Consider the following 17,356-nt stretch of genomic DNA (forward strand, 5'->3'; position numbering starts at 1 on the left):
GTTTCTTTCTTTCTTTCTTTCTTTCTTTCTTTCTTTCTTTCTTTCTTCCTTGCTGCTGCTTGTATCTCTATCCTTCTCGACCTTGAGCTTGGCACCGCTATGCGTTTCGGATGAACCGTGCGAGCAATCATGCGTTCGTTCGTGCGGTGTTTGTGTATACAAGTGCCGCCGTGGAAGCCTGCCGACTGAGACTGCGCAGGCCGTAACACACGACGCTCCCTGCCGGCCGCTTCCCAAACAACGCGTTTGCGCGCTGTGGTACATCGCCAGGCCTTCGCGCTGACCCGGTTCTTCCTCCGTCGGGCTGACATTCTAACTTTCTTCAGGTTAGGAGTGACACAGTTCTTTTGATGCTTCTTTTTTCTCCCTTCCAGTTAAATGCTCATGATCTGGACGAAATGTTGGTTGGGGTGTCAGGTGTGGCAGAAAACATTTCGTCGCCAAAAGAAGCAGCGCACAAGGACGAAATGATGACAGGACTGCGTAATAATAATTGTTGAGGTTCTACGTCCTAAAACCACGATATGTTTATGGGGGACACCGTAGTGGAGGGCTCCGGAAATTTCGACCACCTGGGGTTCTTTAGCGTGCGCCTAAATCTAAGTACGCGGGCCTCTAACATTACGCCTCCATGAAATGCGACCGCCTCGGCCGGGATTCGATCTGGCGACCTGCGTGTCAGCAATCAAGCACCATAACCACCAGACCACCGCGGCGGGTGAAACAAACAGTGTGCATATCTTCAGATATGCATTCTATGGCTCAGCCTCATGGAGGCTTTATCTAGAGGACGACGAAGCTATCATTCAACAACAATTTGAATTTAGGCGTGTCACCTACTGCTAGCACACTGCGGTTTTAGGCGCCACGACACGTGAGCAAATCTGAGCGATACGAGCTGAAAAATTCAAGCCCAGCTTTTTCTTTTTTTTTGTATACATTTCGTAGTGCATATTACATGAAGTGCATATTCTGAGATAAATTAATGGGAACTTTACGTTCTTTAAAAAATTTTTAAAAAATTTCGAACATTCTTTTAAGCAAAACGACATATTTTGAAAGGGGGGAGCCACATTGATAACGAAACGAAATTTCCTCCAAACTATTAACGTTATACCGTAAGGATGGAGGCTTGGTCAAGTTGTACTAACAAAGTTGTATACAGAGTCTAGAAGGAATTTTCACCTTGGGGAATAATGGGTTGAAGTATGACGCCACGGCTTCTGCATGCTTCCTTGCCGTCATCCGACTCAATCACTTGTGACTAGGATATTGTGTCCTGTGTTCTTCCTTGTGTCCGTAATCTTCGGGCGCGTCACTTGTGCACTCACATTCATATTACCGTGGCCCCAGAGATTGGTTCCGGCAGAGGCGCGCTGCCGGGGCTAATCGCGAAGGCCACGATATTACTTTTGCCGACCTGGCTGCACTTCGAGTAGCCACAGGCAGTACATATGTACGCGGCGCTTGCGGCGCTTCTTTAAAAGCATCAACGAGGTCGTGTCTATATGAAAGCGGACGGAACCGTCTGCAACGCGTCTACCACTGTACGGCCATCTTTTTTGTTTTTTTTTTTATACATGATGGCATGATTTAAGTCTCTCCGCCGGGGACCTTCGAGAGGACAGGTTTTTCCTTTCTCCGAACTCGCGGATGAAAGCAAAATAAGGCGACGGTCGCACGGCGAATTAAAACCTGCCTTGCAAGCGAGAGAGAGCACGGTGCGTCGCGCGTATTATAGAAAACAAACACAAAGCAAACAGGCATAAGATAAGGAGTACCACGCGTATAAAACACGGCGCGCCTCCGTATCTGGGTCAACAGCGGTTATCCCTCGTCCGAGAGGGTCACGGTCGCTTTATCTCGACAGGCCACAAGCCGACGCGCCGTCGGCATCGCACCTATAAAAAGGGCGGATGACCTAACTAAACGGCTATGCGGTCAACGTCTTATCTGTGGACGTCCTGCATACTATACTATAGTCAAGCGAAACTTGTTATAATGCAGATTTGGCTGGCGAAGTCGTACGCAAAAAACCCAAAAGTGAGGCCCTCGAGGTGCGCCTGTAACATACGTATTTGTAAGCGCCGTTTTCAAATAATTGGTGCTCTCTCGATCGTGGGCTTTTCGGTGATCAGCCCTTTCCGATACGGCAGCTGGTCTTTTATCGAGGTGACTCGTCATTTCACGTTGCCACATTTCATTGTTGCCTGGATATGAACGCATGACTGTCGTTGTTGCCTGTGTCAACTGAAGTGTTGCGCGGCTAAGCACGTGGGTGCAGATCTGATTGCCGGCATGGAGGAAGGAAGCAGTTAGGAGGCAGCATTGCGCAATGCGAAAGAAAGAAAGAAAGAAAGAAAGAAAGAAAGAAAGAAAGAAAGAAAGAGAAGAAAGAAAGAAAGAAGAATAAAGAAAGAAAGAAAGAAAGAAAGAAAGAAAGAAAGAAAGAAAGAAAGAAAGAAAGAAAGAAAGAAAGAAAGAAAGAAAGAAAGAAAGAAAAGTAGTACGTCAGGGTGCACACGCCAAGCCTCGCTCCTCCCATTTCCCGATTTGGCAAGGGTTCCTGATTTTATTTTATTTATAGAGCACGCATAATCTACAAAAAGACCTATAGACAATTGCCGATTAAATGTGTAAAGCCAAAGGTTTGTATTAACTAGTAGTACGTTTACTTGTAGCCATATCTGGACTGGCAATGCATGAAGCTTTCGATGGACTGTCGTGAGAATTCAGAAAGTCTACGCGTTGAAGTCAGACTTGTTGTGTAATCAAGTAATCGCTCAAATGTCTTGAATAATATTTATATATAGATGAAAAGAAAAGTCCAGTGAACGCAGAAGTTTGAGTTTTTCCGCATCAAGCATCATCTAAACACTTGCAAGAATGGAGTGTCACTCGCCCAACAAATGTTCTGGAAACAACTATTTTCCGCGAATACTCAGTTCTTACACGGTGCCGAACTGCACGTCCTTGTATGATAATTTGTCGCTTTATACTACGAGAATTCTTTTTTTTGTGTGTGGTGGTATAACGTTAACATAAAGAAACCTACTTCCCATACGCACCCAACTTCCTTCACTTTCACAGAAATACGTGCTCCCACTTTTAATATCCAAAGTGCCCTTGCGTTGAATCACATTGAGATTAGACATCCGTGTTGTACCTTGGGAGTTTGCCATCTACAGCACATTCTTACCTTTGGTGGCACAAGTGTTGTCTTCAAACACCTTTTGGCTATACTTGACAACATATCATTGCGAATTAAGAACTCTGAAGGGCTGTACGCTTGTTCGAACGCGTTCAGCTGTTAATTAATATAAATAACTGTAGGGGTTTCACGTCCCCAAAACTACGCGCCGGAAATTTCGACCACCGGGGTTCTTCAACGTTGCACCTAATCGAAGTACACGGGTTTCTAGCGTATCACCTCCATCGAAATGCGGTCGCCGCGGCCGGGATTCGATCCCGCGACCTTCGGGTCAGCAATCGAGCAACGTTCAGGTGTTGAAAATTGTTGAATAAAACTATGTTTCCAAGTATTGCACAGGGCTGTTGTTATTTCTTCTTGTCTTCTTTGCTTCGGATGAATTAAAACTCGAACGCGAATGGTTAGAACATTAATTCATGGAATCTGGTACTTCATCTTCCCCTGCTAGTCTGGCGTGTAGAAAAACTCACAGGGTCCCTAATTCATCCGCCTCAGTCGACTCGAAGGCGAAAGCCATCTTATTTTTCTTCTAAATCAATGCATTGAACACCCCCACCCCCTCTCAGAAAGCGTTCTGCAACTAACGTGGTTTTGCAATGCCTCCAGTATCGGAGGCATTGTAAGCTTTCTGCACCTCAGCTTGTTTTCCACTGCCTCCGGGATGGGCCCAACTTAGACCAAGTAATGATGTCATGTGATGACGTCACCATGTGACGGCATATTGTGTGACGTCACAGCGACGTCATGATGACGTAGGAAATTCTGGCGATATATGACGTCATGACGACGTCATATGGGGACTGCATGCCTTACGTGATGATGATTTTTTGCATCACTCGTGTTGACGTCGGCCGACGCCGGACGCCGGTCAATTTTCGTGTTTCATGAGGCGTACGCCTTGATGCGAGTAACGTATTCATGAGGCCCTACACGAGCCAACCTGGCTTCTGTACAGCCGGCCTGCGCCTCGATCGACCTCAGCTTCACCGCCTTTTCTTCGGCACGGAAACGTGCGGTCGGGTCGCGTGTGACTGCAGGCGCCGGGCGACAAGTCAGCGCCCTTCATTCACTCGTTTCGTTCGTGTATAACGAACTGCCACTTGCGCCGGGAACCGAAGGTGCCCGGTAGTCGCTAACGAACACACTCTCCCTGCCTTTACGCGACAGCTTTGTCCGGCTGACGTCCGCCTGCGCGCTGCGTGGTCACTATAGCTGTCGGGTAAACGTGAACCACGCATGCAAAACCAATCAATTTTTTTTCCTGTATGGCCGGGTATTTGGTTACCGATTACGATGCCGGTGATCGCATTCGTTATTCGAAAAAAAAAAAGAAAAGGACCTGCTACACATTCGAACGACGAATCTAGCTTCGGGAAAGCATGCGACTGCTTTTTTTTTTTGTAGAGAATTTGCTTATATAGACATTTAATTACCTTACTGGGTATTCATTTTAATAATGTTATGTTTTTCTATAACATCTCATTAATAATGACATGCTCATTATATGTTTATTGCGCTCGTGTAACTGATCAGTGTACTCAGTACGTATAGTGCATATGTGTGCGCGCACGAAGTAACTGGATAAGTCTGTCATGTGCTCATATGAGCGTCAACTACACCAACACCAAATGAACCACACCACTGTGTCCGCCTCGGTGGTAGTTGCGGCGCTCGGCTGCTGACCCGAAGGTCGCGGGTTCGACACCCGACGGAGGTGAAATGACATGCCTGTGCGATGTCAGCGCAGGGTTAATAAAAATTAGGTGGTTGAAATTTCCGCAGCCCGCCTCTGCGGCGTACCTCATAATCATATTGTGGTTTTGGCATGTAACACCAGAGATCTTAACTACACCATTGTGCTCGGCGGTTTTCAATCCCAGCCCAATATATGTATCACAATGCTGGGGGCGACGTTGGGCGACGGCCGCTATGCTTTCTTGCCGCCTCTCGTAGTCGCAGCTGCCAGTTCATTACAGGTAATACGCCCGAAACGAGCCGGGGCCGTTTGATCCCGGTGTCACCTGTATCGAACGCCGAGTTGGAACCGTAGAACTGCGGCGTCACAACGCTGTTCTTCCTGTCGTGACCTAGGGATGAAACTTTCACTCCTAAAAGAGCTGCCTTTAGAAAAATTATAAAAACGCCAGGCCTGCGCTGAAACCGCAGCACAGTGACAGCGAAAGCTGGAAGAGCGGCGTTTCTAGGGCCCGTTGTAAGCTCTCTTGGGGCTACTAATACAAGTACACTAGCAAGGTACCCACTACACCATAAATCATAATTTTTGTGAAGTTGGGAAGCACCTACTAAGCCATTATTCGTCATTCGGCGGAGAAGCGAGGGCACCAGCTATACGTCTGTAAGGCATTATGTGCAATTTGTTTGACGCGACGACTGATGACAATGAAGAATTATGGCTCAGCCCTTGTAATGGGTTGGAATCTAAACGGCCCACCAGTTATGTAATTTGCATTGGGTGACGCCCGGTCGCTATTCCCTCTCCCGTCGTGCTGTATAACATACGTTGACGTGGGAGAGAGACGGGGGGGGGGGGGGGGGGGCGAAAGAACTTTACTGAGACCCCGAGGAAATGGATCACGCGCTTATAGGCTTCCTTGGCAACCAATACAAGTGCACTTGCGAGGAACCCACTACGCTATAAATCAGTGTAATTTTACTGAGACCCCGAAGAAGTGGATCATGCGCTTATAGGCTTCCTTGGCAACCAATACAAGTGCACTTGCGAGGAACCCACTACGCTATAAATCATTGTAATTTTTGAGAAGAAGGGCAGCAGGCACTGTGCCATTTTTCGTCATTCTACGGAGAGCGTTGGTACCTTCTATACGCATGTAAGGCATTATGTGCACTTTGTTGATGCTGTGCCTGATGACGATGAAGAATTATGGCAGAGTCCTTTGTAATGGGTTGGAAGCATTCAACAACGTACTCGTTGCGCAATTCGCATTGTGTGACGCCTGGTTACAGGATTCGCGTTGTGCAACGCTTGGTGCTTATTTTACTCTTCTACCAGGCTATATTGCATATGCTAATGTGTTTCCTTCCCGACATGAAGCCTGTATAGGACCTTTTTGCAAAGCAGTTCAAGCACCGGCATGGCTCAGAGGTGAATACTGGGCTCCCACGCAGAGGGCCCAGGTTCGAACCTCGTTCCATCCTGGAATTTTTTTTCATTATTTCGTTTTTTTTTTCTTATTTCGAGCGATACTGGTTACGGACACCGGCGGCGGGCGGCGGAAAACTACGGCGCCAAAAACGGCCGGTGAAATGATCTCATAACAGCTTTCGCTGTAAAACGGTGGACCCACAGAAGCTGGTATCTGTACCGTGTGCGTATTCTTGCGGCAAGAAAAGCAATGACGCATTACATGAATCTAGGCTTTCAAACAAGGCGCGTATGAAGCAATGAAGCCCTGACATGAAAAAGTTCACTTTATCCGAGCCAACGATCCTATCTGAAAGCAGTATATCTTTAGAAAAGTGTGTGTTTAGTTGGGGCTTGTTCTTTGCAGTCTAGAAGAAAAAAATCCGTTGTGTTGGTCTAGGTCGTGGTATTATAGTACACACTGCGCACAGCCGACACTTATCGATGAATCGACAGACATTCGGTGCCCTTCATTCATAATGATTCGAATGCGTGCTTTCAGGAAAACAAGCTGACATTCTCGCCAAAGTATAAAGACCATAGGGAAAGAAAGGTAATGGGCAGGTGAGTACTGATCAAGCCTATAAGGTGTCAAAAGAACTTGTTCGATAGCCTATAGTTGTAACTCGCTATAAGTACTTGTTATCGCCGAGCGTGTCATCGTGTTTGTATTCTGCTGGACGTTTATAGTACCTAGCACGCGTAGTAGTCGACTGTGCCTTCGTATCTGAGTTTCTCGAGTCGATATTTGCAGACTCAAAACTATAACGTCGCTGAAAAAAAAAATAATAATTAAATTCTTGACCTTTCCTGCAGTTGTCAGCTTTTTAAAGACACGATTAAGGTGCAAGAAATAGGCCAAGTCTAAGTTTTCTACAGAGAGAATTAACAATCGCCCAAGTGAGCTAGTCTTGTCTGTAACTTTGAATGCGTTGATACGTGACATACCCTCGCGTATTGTTACATTCGTATCACCACTGCATGTGCAAGAGATACTTAGTGTCAATCCTCAACGCAGCTTTGGGAGCGGTGATGTATCTTTATGTGCGTAGACGAAGTGTTTGCTATCGCTCAGTTGTCAGGAGAGGACTCGTAAAGCGATAAAAATACCTGCTTTGCAACGGAAAAACGCAGGAAATGTGAGGATAAGGTTGAGAATTTACGACCTTCAACGCAAAGCGAAAAACGGCGTCTCGGCACTAAGGGATAAAAAATAATACTGCGGTCATTGTACATCGTGTTTCACCGGATACGAAATGAAAGATGACCAAGTGACGTAGGTTCGCGTACAGCTAATTGACAAGACGCGCACTTACGACAATAGGCATTTAGGAGCTTAGATTCCGAGGTATGATACTGGCTTGACTCAGCAGTAATCGTCATACTCGATTAATTGCCTTTCTTCTTCAGGAACTGCTAGAACATATGGGGCCACAATGCCCCACATTTGCTGCAGTACGGTATTTAGCCGCCATCTCGCATTCGCTTAGGGCTGATGTACAAAATTGATTGAAATCTCGGTCCGTACTTTAGCGTCTCTTTCTCTTATATTTAGCGTGTTTTTAGACACGGCATACGAGAAACTCTAAACGAAAGGTCATATAACGCCCGTGAGGCTTCAGACAAGAGCTTTCATGAAGCAATGTCAGCACCACGGCCGCTCGACAAAATACTGTTCTTATTGAACGGCCGTAGTGACATGTGTAATTTATAAATCTCTCTCTCCCTCTCTTTTTTACACTTCTAACTATCTAACTCCCCCGTCCCTTTCCCCAGTGAAGGGCAGCGTACCGCTTATTCTAAACTGGTAACCCTCCCTGCCTTTCACTCTCTCCTCTTTCCTTCCTTCCAATCGCGCAAATAAAACATCCATACGTCCTAACGAAGAGACGCCGTTGCAGGTATTAAAGGCTCGCGGGCCGCTTGTGCCAGGAAAGTTTTGAATGGCCACCGTACCGGACTCGCTGGCCAAAGCGACCAAGGGCAACGAGCCAGACACGAAGCTTTAATAAAAGCGAAACTAAAATCAAGTTCGCTACGGCTTTCGCGGCGGCCGCTTTCTCGCTCAGTTCGCTACGCCGCTCTCCTCCTCTCTCCTCCTCTCTCGGCGTCTTTTTTGTTTTTTGTTTTCCCGGTTGACCCAGACCGTTCTGTCGACGGCGCCGGCAACGTCGCTTAGTTTTTCTTTTAAGTTGATGGGGCCTCGTAAAGAAAGGCAGCCGAAGCGTGCGCGTACATATAGAAGCACGCGTCGTCCGTTTTGCGGAGAAGGAACGGCCGATTGCATGCCCCGCTTTGCGTTCTCTCGCGCTTTTTGCTCGGCGGTTTGCAGACATGCGATGAGTCAAACGCAAAACAGGCCCCTGCAGTGGGCTGCCGCATTCCTCGTCAGTCTCGCATCAGGTTTCCGCGATCGCCGTCTAAGCGGCTTCGTAAAGGCACGCCCGCGTACGGATCGCGGTCCTAACGGTGCGATGCTCACTCCGTGGTGTCATTATTCACTTGATGAAAATTCATTTGAAGAATATTCTTTTTCGCTATAAACCAGTCGTAGTAACCTGGCGGATGAGATGTCACGCTGGTTTGGAGCAACCAGTAGAGGGTGGGGGGTTCAAATCTCTCCCCAGCAGGGGCGTAGCCAGGGGGGGTTGAGGGGGTTCAAACTCCCCCCCCCCCCCCCCGAAAGTATTCAGTTTTGCTTGCGTATATATATATACACGCACACATACAAACGCACCCACGAAGATACACAAAGTATGGTTGAACCCCCCCCCCCCCCCCCGAAAAAAATTTCTGGCTACGCCCCTGCCCCCCAGAATTTTCAAAAATTTTCATGTCTATATTTACACGCACACATACAAATACACGCACGAACACACATAAAGAGTGGATGACCTCTCTCTCACCCTCTCCGAAAAAAATTTCTGGCTACGCCCCTGTCCCGCTACTGAGGTAGAGGACGCGGGTTCGGCTCCCCAGGCACGGCTGCTGCATATCGATTGAAGTCGAAATGTAAAAACACCCCTGTACTTAGAGTTAGGTGTATGAACCCCAGGTGGTCAAAATTAATATGTACTACGGCGCGTCCCATAATCATATCGTGATTTTAGCATGTAAAGCCGCAGGATTTATCTTGTTCTTGCGCTATACAGTGCACGAGGCGCACAAGCTGCAACACTGATAGATTTACAAAAGCTTGTGTGCACCTTGCCGGAGCGCTCTTTTTCCTCAAGCGGAAAGTCGCATACAGAAAAGCAAACAATCCGCGGCGCGAATATTCGTGCCAAGAAATGCGTCGAGCGTGTTTTCAACAACTTTCCAACAGGTTTTTAAAAGGCGCCAAAGTCCGACCAGGCGTCCCTTTGCCCTTTGCGCGGAGCATCGAACCGTGTTGATGTACACAGGATAGCGCACTTAAAGCGAGAGAATCACAGTAAAAAATGTAGTATTTTGCTTAAGATTTGACGTAGGTAATAATGATGATGCTGCTACAACAAGGGTTAGTTCTGTTCTCTCCAAATAAATAAAAAAAGCCGCAGAATAAACTATTCAGATTGTAAGACAGATTCTTACAATCGGAGTAAGCGTTCTTCCAACACGCCGCATCGGTCGCTGCGTCAAACAAGATCTATCTGATATCATAAGTCGTCTATAACTTGTTCTGTGTCACATGTAAATATCCCGGTAACTGTGACTGACAACCGCCTACACTCCTTCGACGTCACTGGTCTCTTTTTCTACAATCGCCAAATTGGTTTCAATGTGCCTTATCGTTGTCGTCATACCGTATTTACTCGAATCTAGGCCGGCCCCGATTCTAAGCCGGCCCCTGAAATTCGCGAGGCCAGAAAAAAGAAAAAAACTTAATCATTGTACTCGAATCTAAGCTGACTCCCCCCCCCCCCCCCCCACTTTCGCACATCGTTTTTTCGAAAAAGAAAAACATCGCCTTAGATTCGAATAAATACGGTACTTGCGGGGGTGTTTTGACTCACCTAAGCACTACTTTACATCAATTGAAGTCGTTCCGTCATATCATCGATGCTGCTGCTTGGAAACGCCGCGGACGAGATTGACAAGATAGCCACCTAAAGCTTTTGCCTTAAAATGATTTCAGAGGAGCCATGCAACGATGGCCATGCTAATCAACGCGCATAGCATTGTCGCTGATTAAGCGTCTCCGTAGCAGCTCACCAGTTGCCACGTCCTGTTGTACAAGTTGGTACAAACCTACGTCGCAATCTTCAAGAGTTAATTTGGCTCATGGGAATTTATTATTGACAGGCTCGCCTTTAACGTGACAACGTCGCTGCTAACAAAAATGAATAGTTCAAATGACCTTGTTGGCTGTGGCGTGCAGAACAAAAGTAATCACTGAAGCAGGCTTCTCCGTATAGATATCATTACTGCGGAAAAGCTTGCTTTCAAGAAATCTGCTATATACGCACAGACGCGTTCGAAACCGCGCCAATGTTTGTGTCTGAGCATAAGAACTACTGTACTTGCACAGTGGTTAGCATATCGAGAAAAGTAAAGACGAAACATGCAGGATAGAGATAATATGGGCAAGAGGACGCGAGTATTGATCATGCTTATGGGCAGAAACTCAACACCTAGTCTCATCCTGAGGACATCACTTGTTCTACGGTCGCTTTTCTGACACCTTCTTCGCAGTTCCTTGGCAAATAAATACTTCCTTTGTACCTTTTCCGCACCGACAACCAATTAAGAGCACGTTATCGTTAGTGGGTGTGCTATACGCGGCCATGTGCAGATCACCACGATGTTTGGAGCGTGAGAGTGCGTTGTGCTGCTTCCCACGCTGCGAGGCGCACCGACTTCTTCCTCGGTAGCGTGACACCTGACTCTATATTACGCTATGGAGATTCTCGCGGTACCTGCGTGTCTGGATGGATGATATGGAAGGCATTGTTAGCCACTGGGACTGAAAGAAAGAAAGAAAGAAAGAAAGAAAGAAAGAAAGAAAGAAAGAAAGAAAGAAAGAAAGAAAGAAAGAAAGAAAGAAGAAAGAAAGAAAGAAAGAAAGAAAGAAAGAAAGAAAGAAAGAAAGAAAGAAAGATGTAATGTAAGACAACGCTTGGGAATCGTCAGACTGAGCATGCGGTCTTATATTTCCTTTTTTTTTTCTTCTATCTTCAGTTCGCTCTTCGTTATTTTCCTTAAATGCCGTTTCCCAACGAATCACTCTAACGAAGTTCCAGTTTTGCTTTTGTCAGTTGTATTTCTTTCTTTTTCTTTTTTTTGTGCGAGGAATAGTTTGGCTGTATACCTTGCACCCGTCCCCGGCACGACATAGCGGTATCCACCAGGCCCGTTGACAGGGGGGAGGGGGGGGGGGCTAGGGGCCCGGCCCCTTTCCCCCCGAAATTTTGGTGAAGTATGTGTTTTTACCGAAAATAAATAATAAAAATAGGTGTTTTTCTCAAAAAGTCAAGGTTTTCAGCAAGTCCCCCCCCCCCCTTTCCGAAAAAAATTCCTGGCTACGGGCCTGGTATCCACTATAGGAACAAGCCAACTTCTCCCATCGGCAGACACTCTTTTTCTTCAACGATTCAAATGTGTTCCAGCGGCGAAGCATTTTCCTCTGCAGGCACCTGACAGGAAGACGACAGGAGCCTATGCGTCAATAGTGGATCCAAAGTAAATAAAAGAAAAGAAACTGTCATCCGGCGCACAGAGACACACGCGTCGACGGGCAACTATCTGTTCCGGCCGTGAGCACGACCGTTAGCTTCTTATCTAACCCTGCGTACATTTTTTTTTTCGCGCACTACTGTCATAATTTTCCAATCGTGCAGCGCTTGAGCACTGCGTTTGTCGGCATTGGAAGCTGCACAGCGCTCCGATTTGCATTATATATTGCTGCGGAGGCTTGAGAGCCTAGAGTTCAGCGGACGGGCTTTATCGCGAATTAACAAGCACCGCGAATGTGTAGCGAAGCGATAACGCGTGCCTGGGCAACGTGACGAGACTCGGAGAAAGTCTTCACTGTGTCAAGGGTTGAAACAACCTACGTGACGCTGATAACAGAGCATCGTGGACGAGCACAGAGCAGCTCTTGTCAGCCTTCTCAAGACCCTCATGGTCAGAGACTGTCACTGGGCGCTGACAGACACGCAAAACGCAACTGTCAGAAAAAGCAACACGCACTTGTCTCGCAGTCTGGCCACATCCTGTGTGTGTATACACGATCTAGCGAGACCGCGAGACAACCCAAGACAATGGGAAGCCGCGCCGCAAGTCCTAATCTAAGATTACCAGTTCTCTTTCCTAACCCCTATTCCCCCCCCCCCCCCTTCTCTAACACGAACTCCTTTCGAAGATTACGTGAAGTAGTCAGACCTCTATTCTAATCTGTATCCGCAGCGTTGAGTCAGTGGCTATTATGCTGCGCTGCTAAGTATAGGGTTGTGGTTTCGATTCTCTGTATAGTGATGACAGAAATTCGACGAACACTTTTCTTCGGGGCCTTTTGTGGACCTTTATGAAGTCTTATATCGTCAAACACAATACGTGAAACTTCACAGAGGCATCGAAGTGTTCCTAAAATCCCATCTGTTGATTGCTATTATGATCATTAACGTAAGTTGGGGGTGCAGAGGCTATTTAATTAGAGATGGGATCTCCTTTGTTCTTATTTTCTTAAAATAACAGTAATCTGTTTCACATCTTGCGGCTGCGTGTATCAACATAATTATAAATGATGGCGCATGAAAATGGTTGCTTAGGAAACAAGAGAAATTCGTTTTTAAACAAACAAAATGTCCGTGAAATGGATCGTTAATTTGTTTTCGAAACGAACGAGTCAGTTACCGTAGGTGCACAGTTCTGCTACAGCTTTAAATGTTTGAAGGATGTTGGTCGAGAAAAGATACACAGTGATGCGAGCTTTACTACATAGTTAGTGCTATATATTAGTGACAGTTAATAACAACCTTCCGCTTTACGGCGCCGAATCTCATCTTGCCGTTCGCTTCCTTCGTTTCCGATAGAAAAAGCCCGTCAAGCATCGGCAGGAGACGGCTCCATAAGCCACATCGTATACGGGAAGTTGTTTCATAACCGGTTCGAAATCCTGATGTATGACTGGTGAATAAACGCGCCAGCTGCTTACGCTCAAACCCCACGTCGACAAGACCTTGTATGGTCTGGGTTGTGCAACACCTTTCCCGGCGGCGACGGAACTCGCACAGTTTGCGCATACTCGCGAGGGTAAAAGAAAGGAAACGACGGAGCGCTACCCTGCACTGCTCCGGGCATGACAGGGCTGCATTAGCGACCAAGACTATGCGAGATTCTTTGTCAGGAAAAGAAACTACGTGATAGATGAGTCGCAGACCTGTCCACAGTGGCTTCAAGCTTTTTACGACACATCGTAGCTCACTTTTGAAGAAGAAAGATGACTTCTCATGGATCTCGTTCGTTACATGTGTGTTCATTACGTGTGTTACACATATTTCTAACATGTATGTTCTACTGCGACAATAAAGGTGCGCGTTGCAGGCTAAACCAGTGTCTAAAGAACGCGGTGCCGCGCCGCAAGGATGAACTCGTGCGTTGCGGTGAAAGCCTACTCGACATATCTGGACATTTATACAGAAGCCCTGCATTTGACACATCGGCAGCAATGTGGACTATAAGTTGATGTGTCACACCGGGATCCTGAAGAGCTCTATAGCAAACGCTGTCATGAGAATAACAAACGGCGCTAGTGTTGTCGTTCGTTGGTAAGTTCCCGTCTCTTTAGCGCCATAATTAACATACCAGGCCGACATATCGTCTCTCCCCCCAAAAAAGGTTGTCCGTGTTCTTCCTTTATTTTCTCATACAAGGAACAAATAAAGAAAGGCACCTACTTAACGATTAATGTTACCCCGTCGTATAGTGAAAGCATTTAAGTATACCATTTTCGTTAGTCAAGCACTTGCCAGGAACATCGACAACTGCTATGCTTGATTGCGATCGCGTTGAAACCTGTCGCGGGAAAACCTGTCTGGCTTTCTCTGCAGCTGACTCATGAACACAGCACAGGTCATTTTCTCGTGGCACCTGCGCCATCGGCGAATGCATGCGGATATGTGCGAGATCATGAGTGCGCGCACGCGCGTGTGTCACACTGGCCACCTGTGACAATGACGAGACAAACTAACTCCACTCTAGCATGTATAGGCTTCCGCAGCCCCAGTCTTGCGCCTGCGATGTAGGCTGGAAGAAACCTATAAACTTCGTTTCTTCTTTATTTGAGCCTTGCCACTTGAAAAACGAACTTTGCTTCTCAACTTACTGGGCTCTATGAGGTCCAATTGCACTAATTTGCATCTGATCCATTTTTGTAGCTTCGAGTACCTAGCCAAAAAGAAAAGAAAAAAAAAAAGGGGGGGGGGGGGCGAGTAACCCTTTCTTCGCGTGCCTTGTCGTAAAACCGCGGTTCTATGTGTACAAACACAGAGATGATGCTGCTGGTATGTTGGATCTTTGTATCGCCTTGGATTTTTACGTCAACTCGCTGTATTTGCGTCGCCCTTGACAGGTACTTCTAATCTCTGACGACACTATGGCATGTGCAAAGTAAGCACACGTGGCGGCAAACGATGCAAAAGGTAAACACTTAAAGATATGCAGACTGGTAATCTGTATCGATAAACTGCGAAGCGAGACACGCGCATCAGCGGACTTGTCAAAGAAAAAAGAAATGCTTCGGCAAGGTGTCATATTCCTCTGCCTGGAACGTACTTTTGTGCTTAATAATCACAGATAGCACACTCTCTGTTTGCACCCGGCACGATGACACTATAGTTATATGACGCCCTATAATGGTGAGCACAGTGGCCGTGTGTTTTGATGGTCCGTGTTTCGATGGACGCGCACGAGAACCACTAGTGGTGAAGATTAATCTGGAACCTTCTACTGCGGTGCCCTTTATGAAACATTGTGCAGTTTGGGGACGTTGTACCTTGTATTAAAAACGGTGAAATAAAAGAAAACGCCGACCAAGGCAAAATACACAAAATTTTAAAAGACGTTTCGGCTCCCGCACGTGAACAAGGCTCCCGTGCGGGAGCCGAAACGTCTTTTAAAAATTTTGTGTCTTTTACCTTTGTCGTTTTCATTTATTTCACTGTGCTTGTCCCTGACCAAACGGGATTTCATCAGACTCTTGACTATCGCATTAAAATTTTCCTAAATAACTTCTTATTTATCGAAATCTAAATCGGGAATGAAAATTTTACGCACTTTAGTTGTCGAGGTTAACCCTGAAAGAAGATTGAGGACTGCGTGCATTGTAATATGGATTGAAGTAGAATGGGTCGCGCGAGGATACAGAACATTGTCTATCACCTGCCCCTATCATAGCCCCTTCCTTCCTTCATCTTTGCCTTATTTTTCAGCGGTAAACCAAATATATATCTAAGAAAGAATGAATAAAATAATCGTATGAGTCAAGTGATGCGTCGCGAGCGCGACCGTGCCGACGCCCAGTTTTGACGGCGCTACACGTGCAGCGGGAAAGCGCGCGCTTTTCAAGCCCGACCGGTCGGCGGGCGGCACCGCCCATGCAGGCAACGCGCCAGCCACGACAACTCTCACGTGCGTCGTCTCTTCAGGTGCTGCAGCTGTTCTCACACACCGAACGGATGCACTACGAGCTTGTTAATAACGGCGGGGCATCAAGTGCGAGTTGGTGAAGCTTATAACTTATACACGCGTCGAGAACGATGCTGTTGAACTTGCGCACGACTGAAATTTTGCAGTACATGCGGTGCAGACAGGAAGACGAATATGGGCATCCTTCAATCCGACCGAAAAAAAGAAACAAAATGTCGCATCACCTGTCCTGCATGCTTGTCCTGCAATCGACATCAGATTGTCGAATATGGCCTGCATTCGCATCGTTTTGCATTGAATTCGCGCATCAATCGTTTAACAAATGTTTGGCTGTCACTTTCTGTGGTGTCCTCTTTAGACCTGTATTACACCAATCGGTTTTCCATCGATGTGAAAGGAACACTGCGCTACACATTTGAAAGAGTGCAATTCTGGGCTTGTTGACGCGATTTGTTTGCTGGCACTTAACGTAAAAAAAGAAAAAACATCGAGGTATATACTGCCAATATGTCCTCACTTTTGTCCACGTATAAGCTTTTTTTTTTTACGCTGATTACTAGCAAACATCGCGCTATCCTTCCTAATATCCTTCCTCACGTGAGGGGTGCACCAATCCACTCAGAAAGGTGATCCTGAACAGGTGAATCCGAAACTGGTGATGCTTTAAAGGGAGGGAGGAGAAGGAAGAGGTTGTGGGAAAGTGCGGAGAGGACTAAGGGGGCGTGGTCGCGCCGAAACGTCGTCCGCATCCGACTCACCGATGTTGACGAGCTTGATTCCCTCCTGGTTCGTGAGGAACTTGAGCGCGACGCACACGTTTTCCAGCTTCTGCGAGCGGAACGTGGGCCTCTTGTTGTGCTTGGGCAGCTGCTTGCCCGAGAGCACTTCGATGAGCGCGATGAGACGCAATCCGTCAGCAAGGTCAGTCTCCAGGGAGGCGATCGTCTTGTTGACCGTCTTGAGGTGCTCGTTGGCCCACCGGGTGAAGGTGTTCTGCTGGATGCGCTTCCAGACGGCGTCTTCGGCGAGCTCTCGCTCCATCGCGTCCTCGTCGTCGTCGGCCCTCGACGAGGCGACCACTCGACTGCCGCGCCGATCCGAAGCCATCGTGACGCTCTCTCGCCGCCGGTGCAAAAAGTTACGTCACTTCCGCGCTCTCGCCGCCTCTTCCGCTTACAACAGACCGCTAGTTTTCTGCCGCTTTCCGCACGGATCGTCGGCGAAAGCTCTCCGTTCTTTTTCCTCCTCCTGCGTCAGAAAAAGAGCAAGGGTGTGAGAGAGAGAGGGATGTAAAAGAGGGTGGCATGCGTATATAAAGCGAATTCCGCCACTCTGCCGTCTCCCCGCCGATACAC

General features: G+C 47.1%; 1 protein-coding gene across 2 annotated transcripts in view; it reads right to left on the reverse strand.

Moving 5' to 3' along the window:
- Positions 1–17,155, reverse strand: part of LOC119396732 (filamin-A) — a 154,552-nt gene extending 137,397 nt beyond the window's left edge. For both annotated transcript variants that reach the window (XM_037664038.2, XM_037664037.2), the window contains exon 1: positions 16,760–17,155. In XM_037664038.2, the coding sequence (XP_037519966.1) occupies positions 16,760–17,108 (349 nt within the window). In that variant the 5' untranslated portion in view covers positions 17,109–17,155. The remainder of the gene's footprint in view (positions 1–16,759) is intronic.
- Between the last annotated feature and the right edge of the window lie 201 nt (positions 17,156–17,356).

This window comes from Rhipicephalus sanguineus, chromosome 6, assembly GCF_013339695.2.
Source record: "Rhipicephalus sanguineus isolate Rsan-2018 chromosome 6, BIME_Rsan_1.4, whole genome shotgun sequence".
NCBI lineage: Eukaryota > Metazoa > Arthropoda > Arachnida > Ixodida > Ixodidae > Rhipicephalus > Rhipicephalus sanguineus.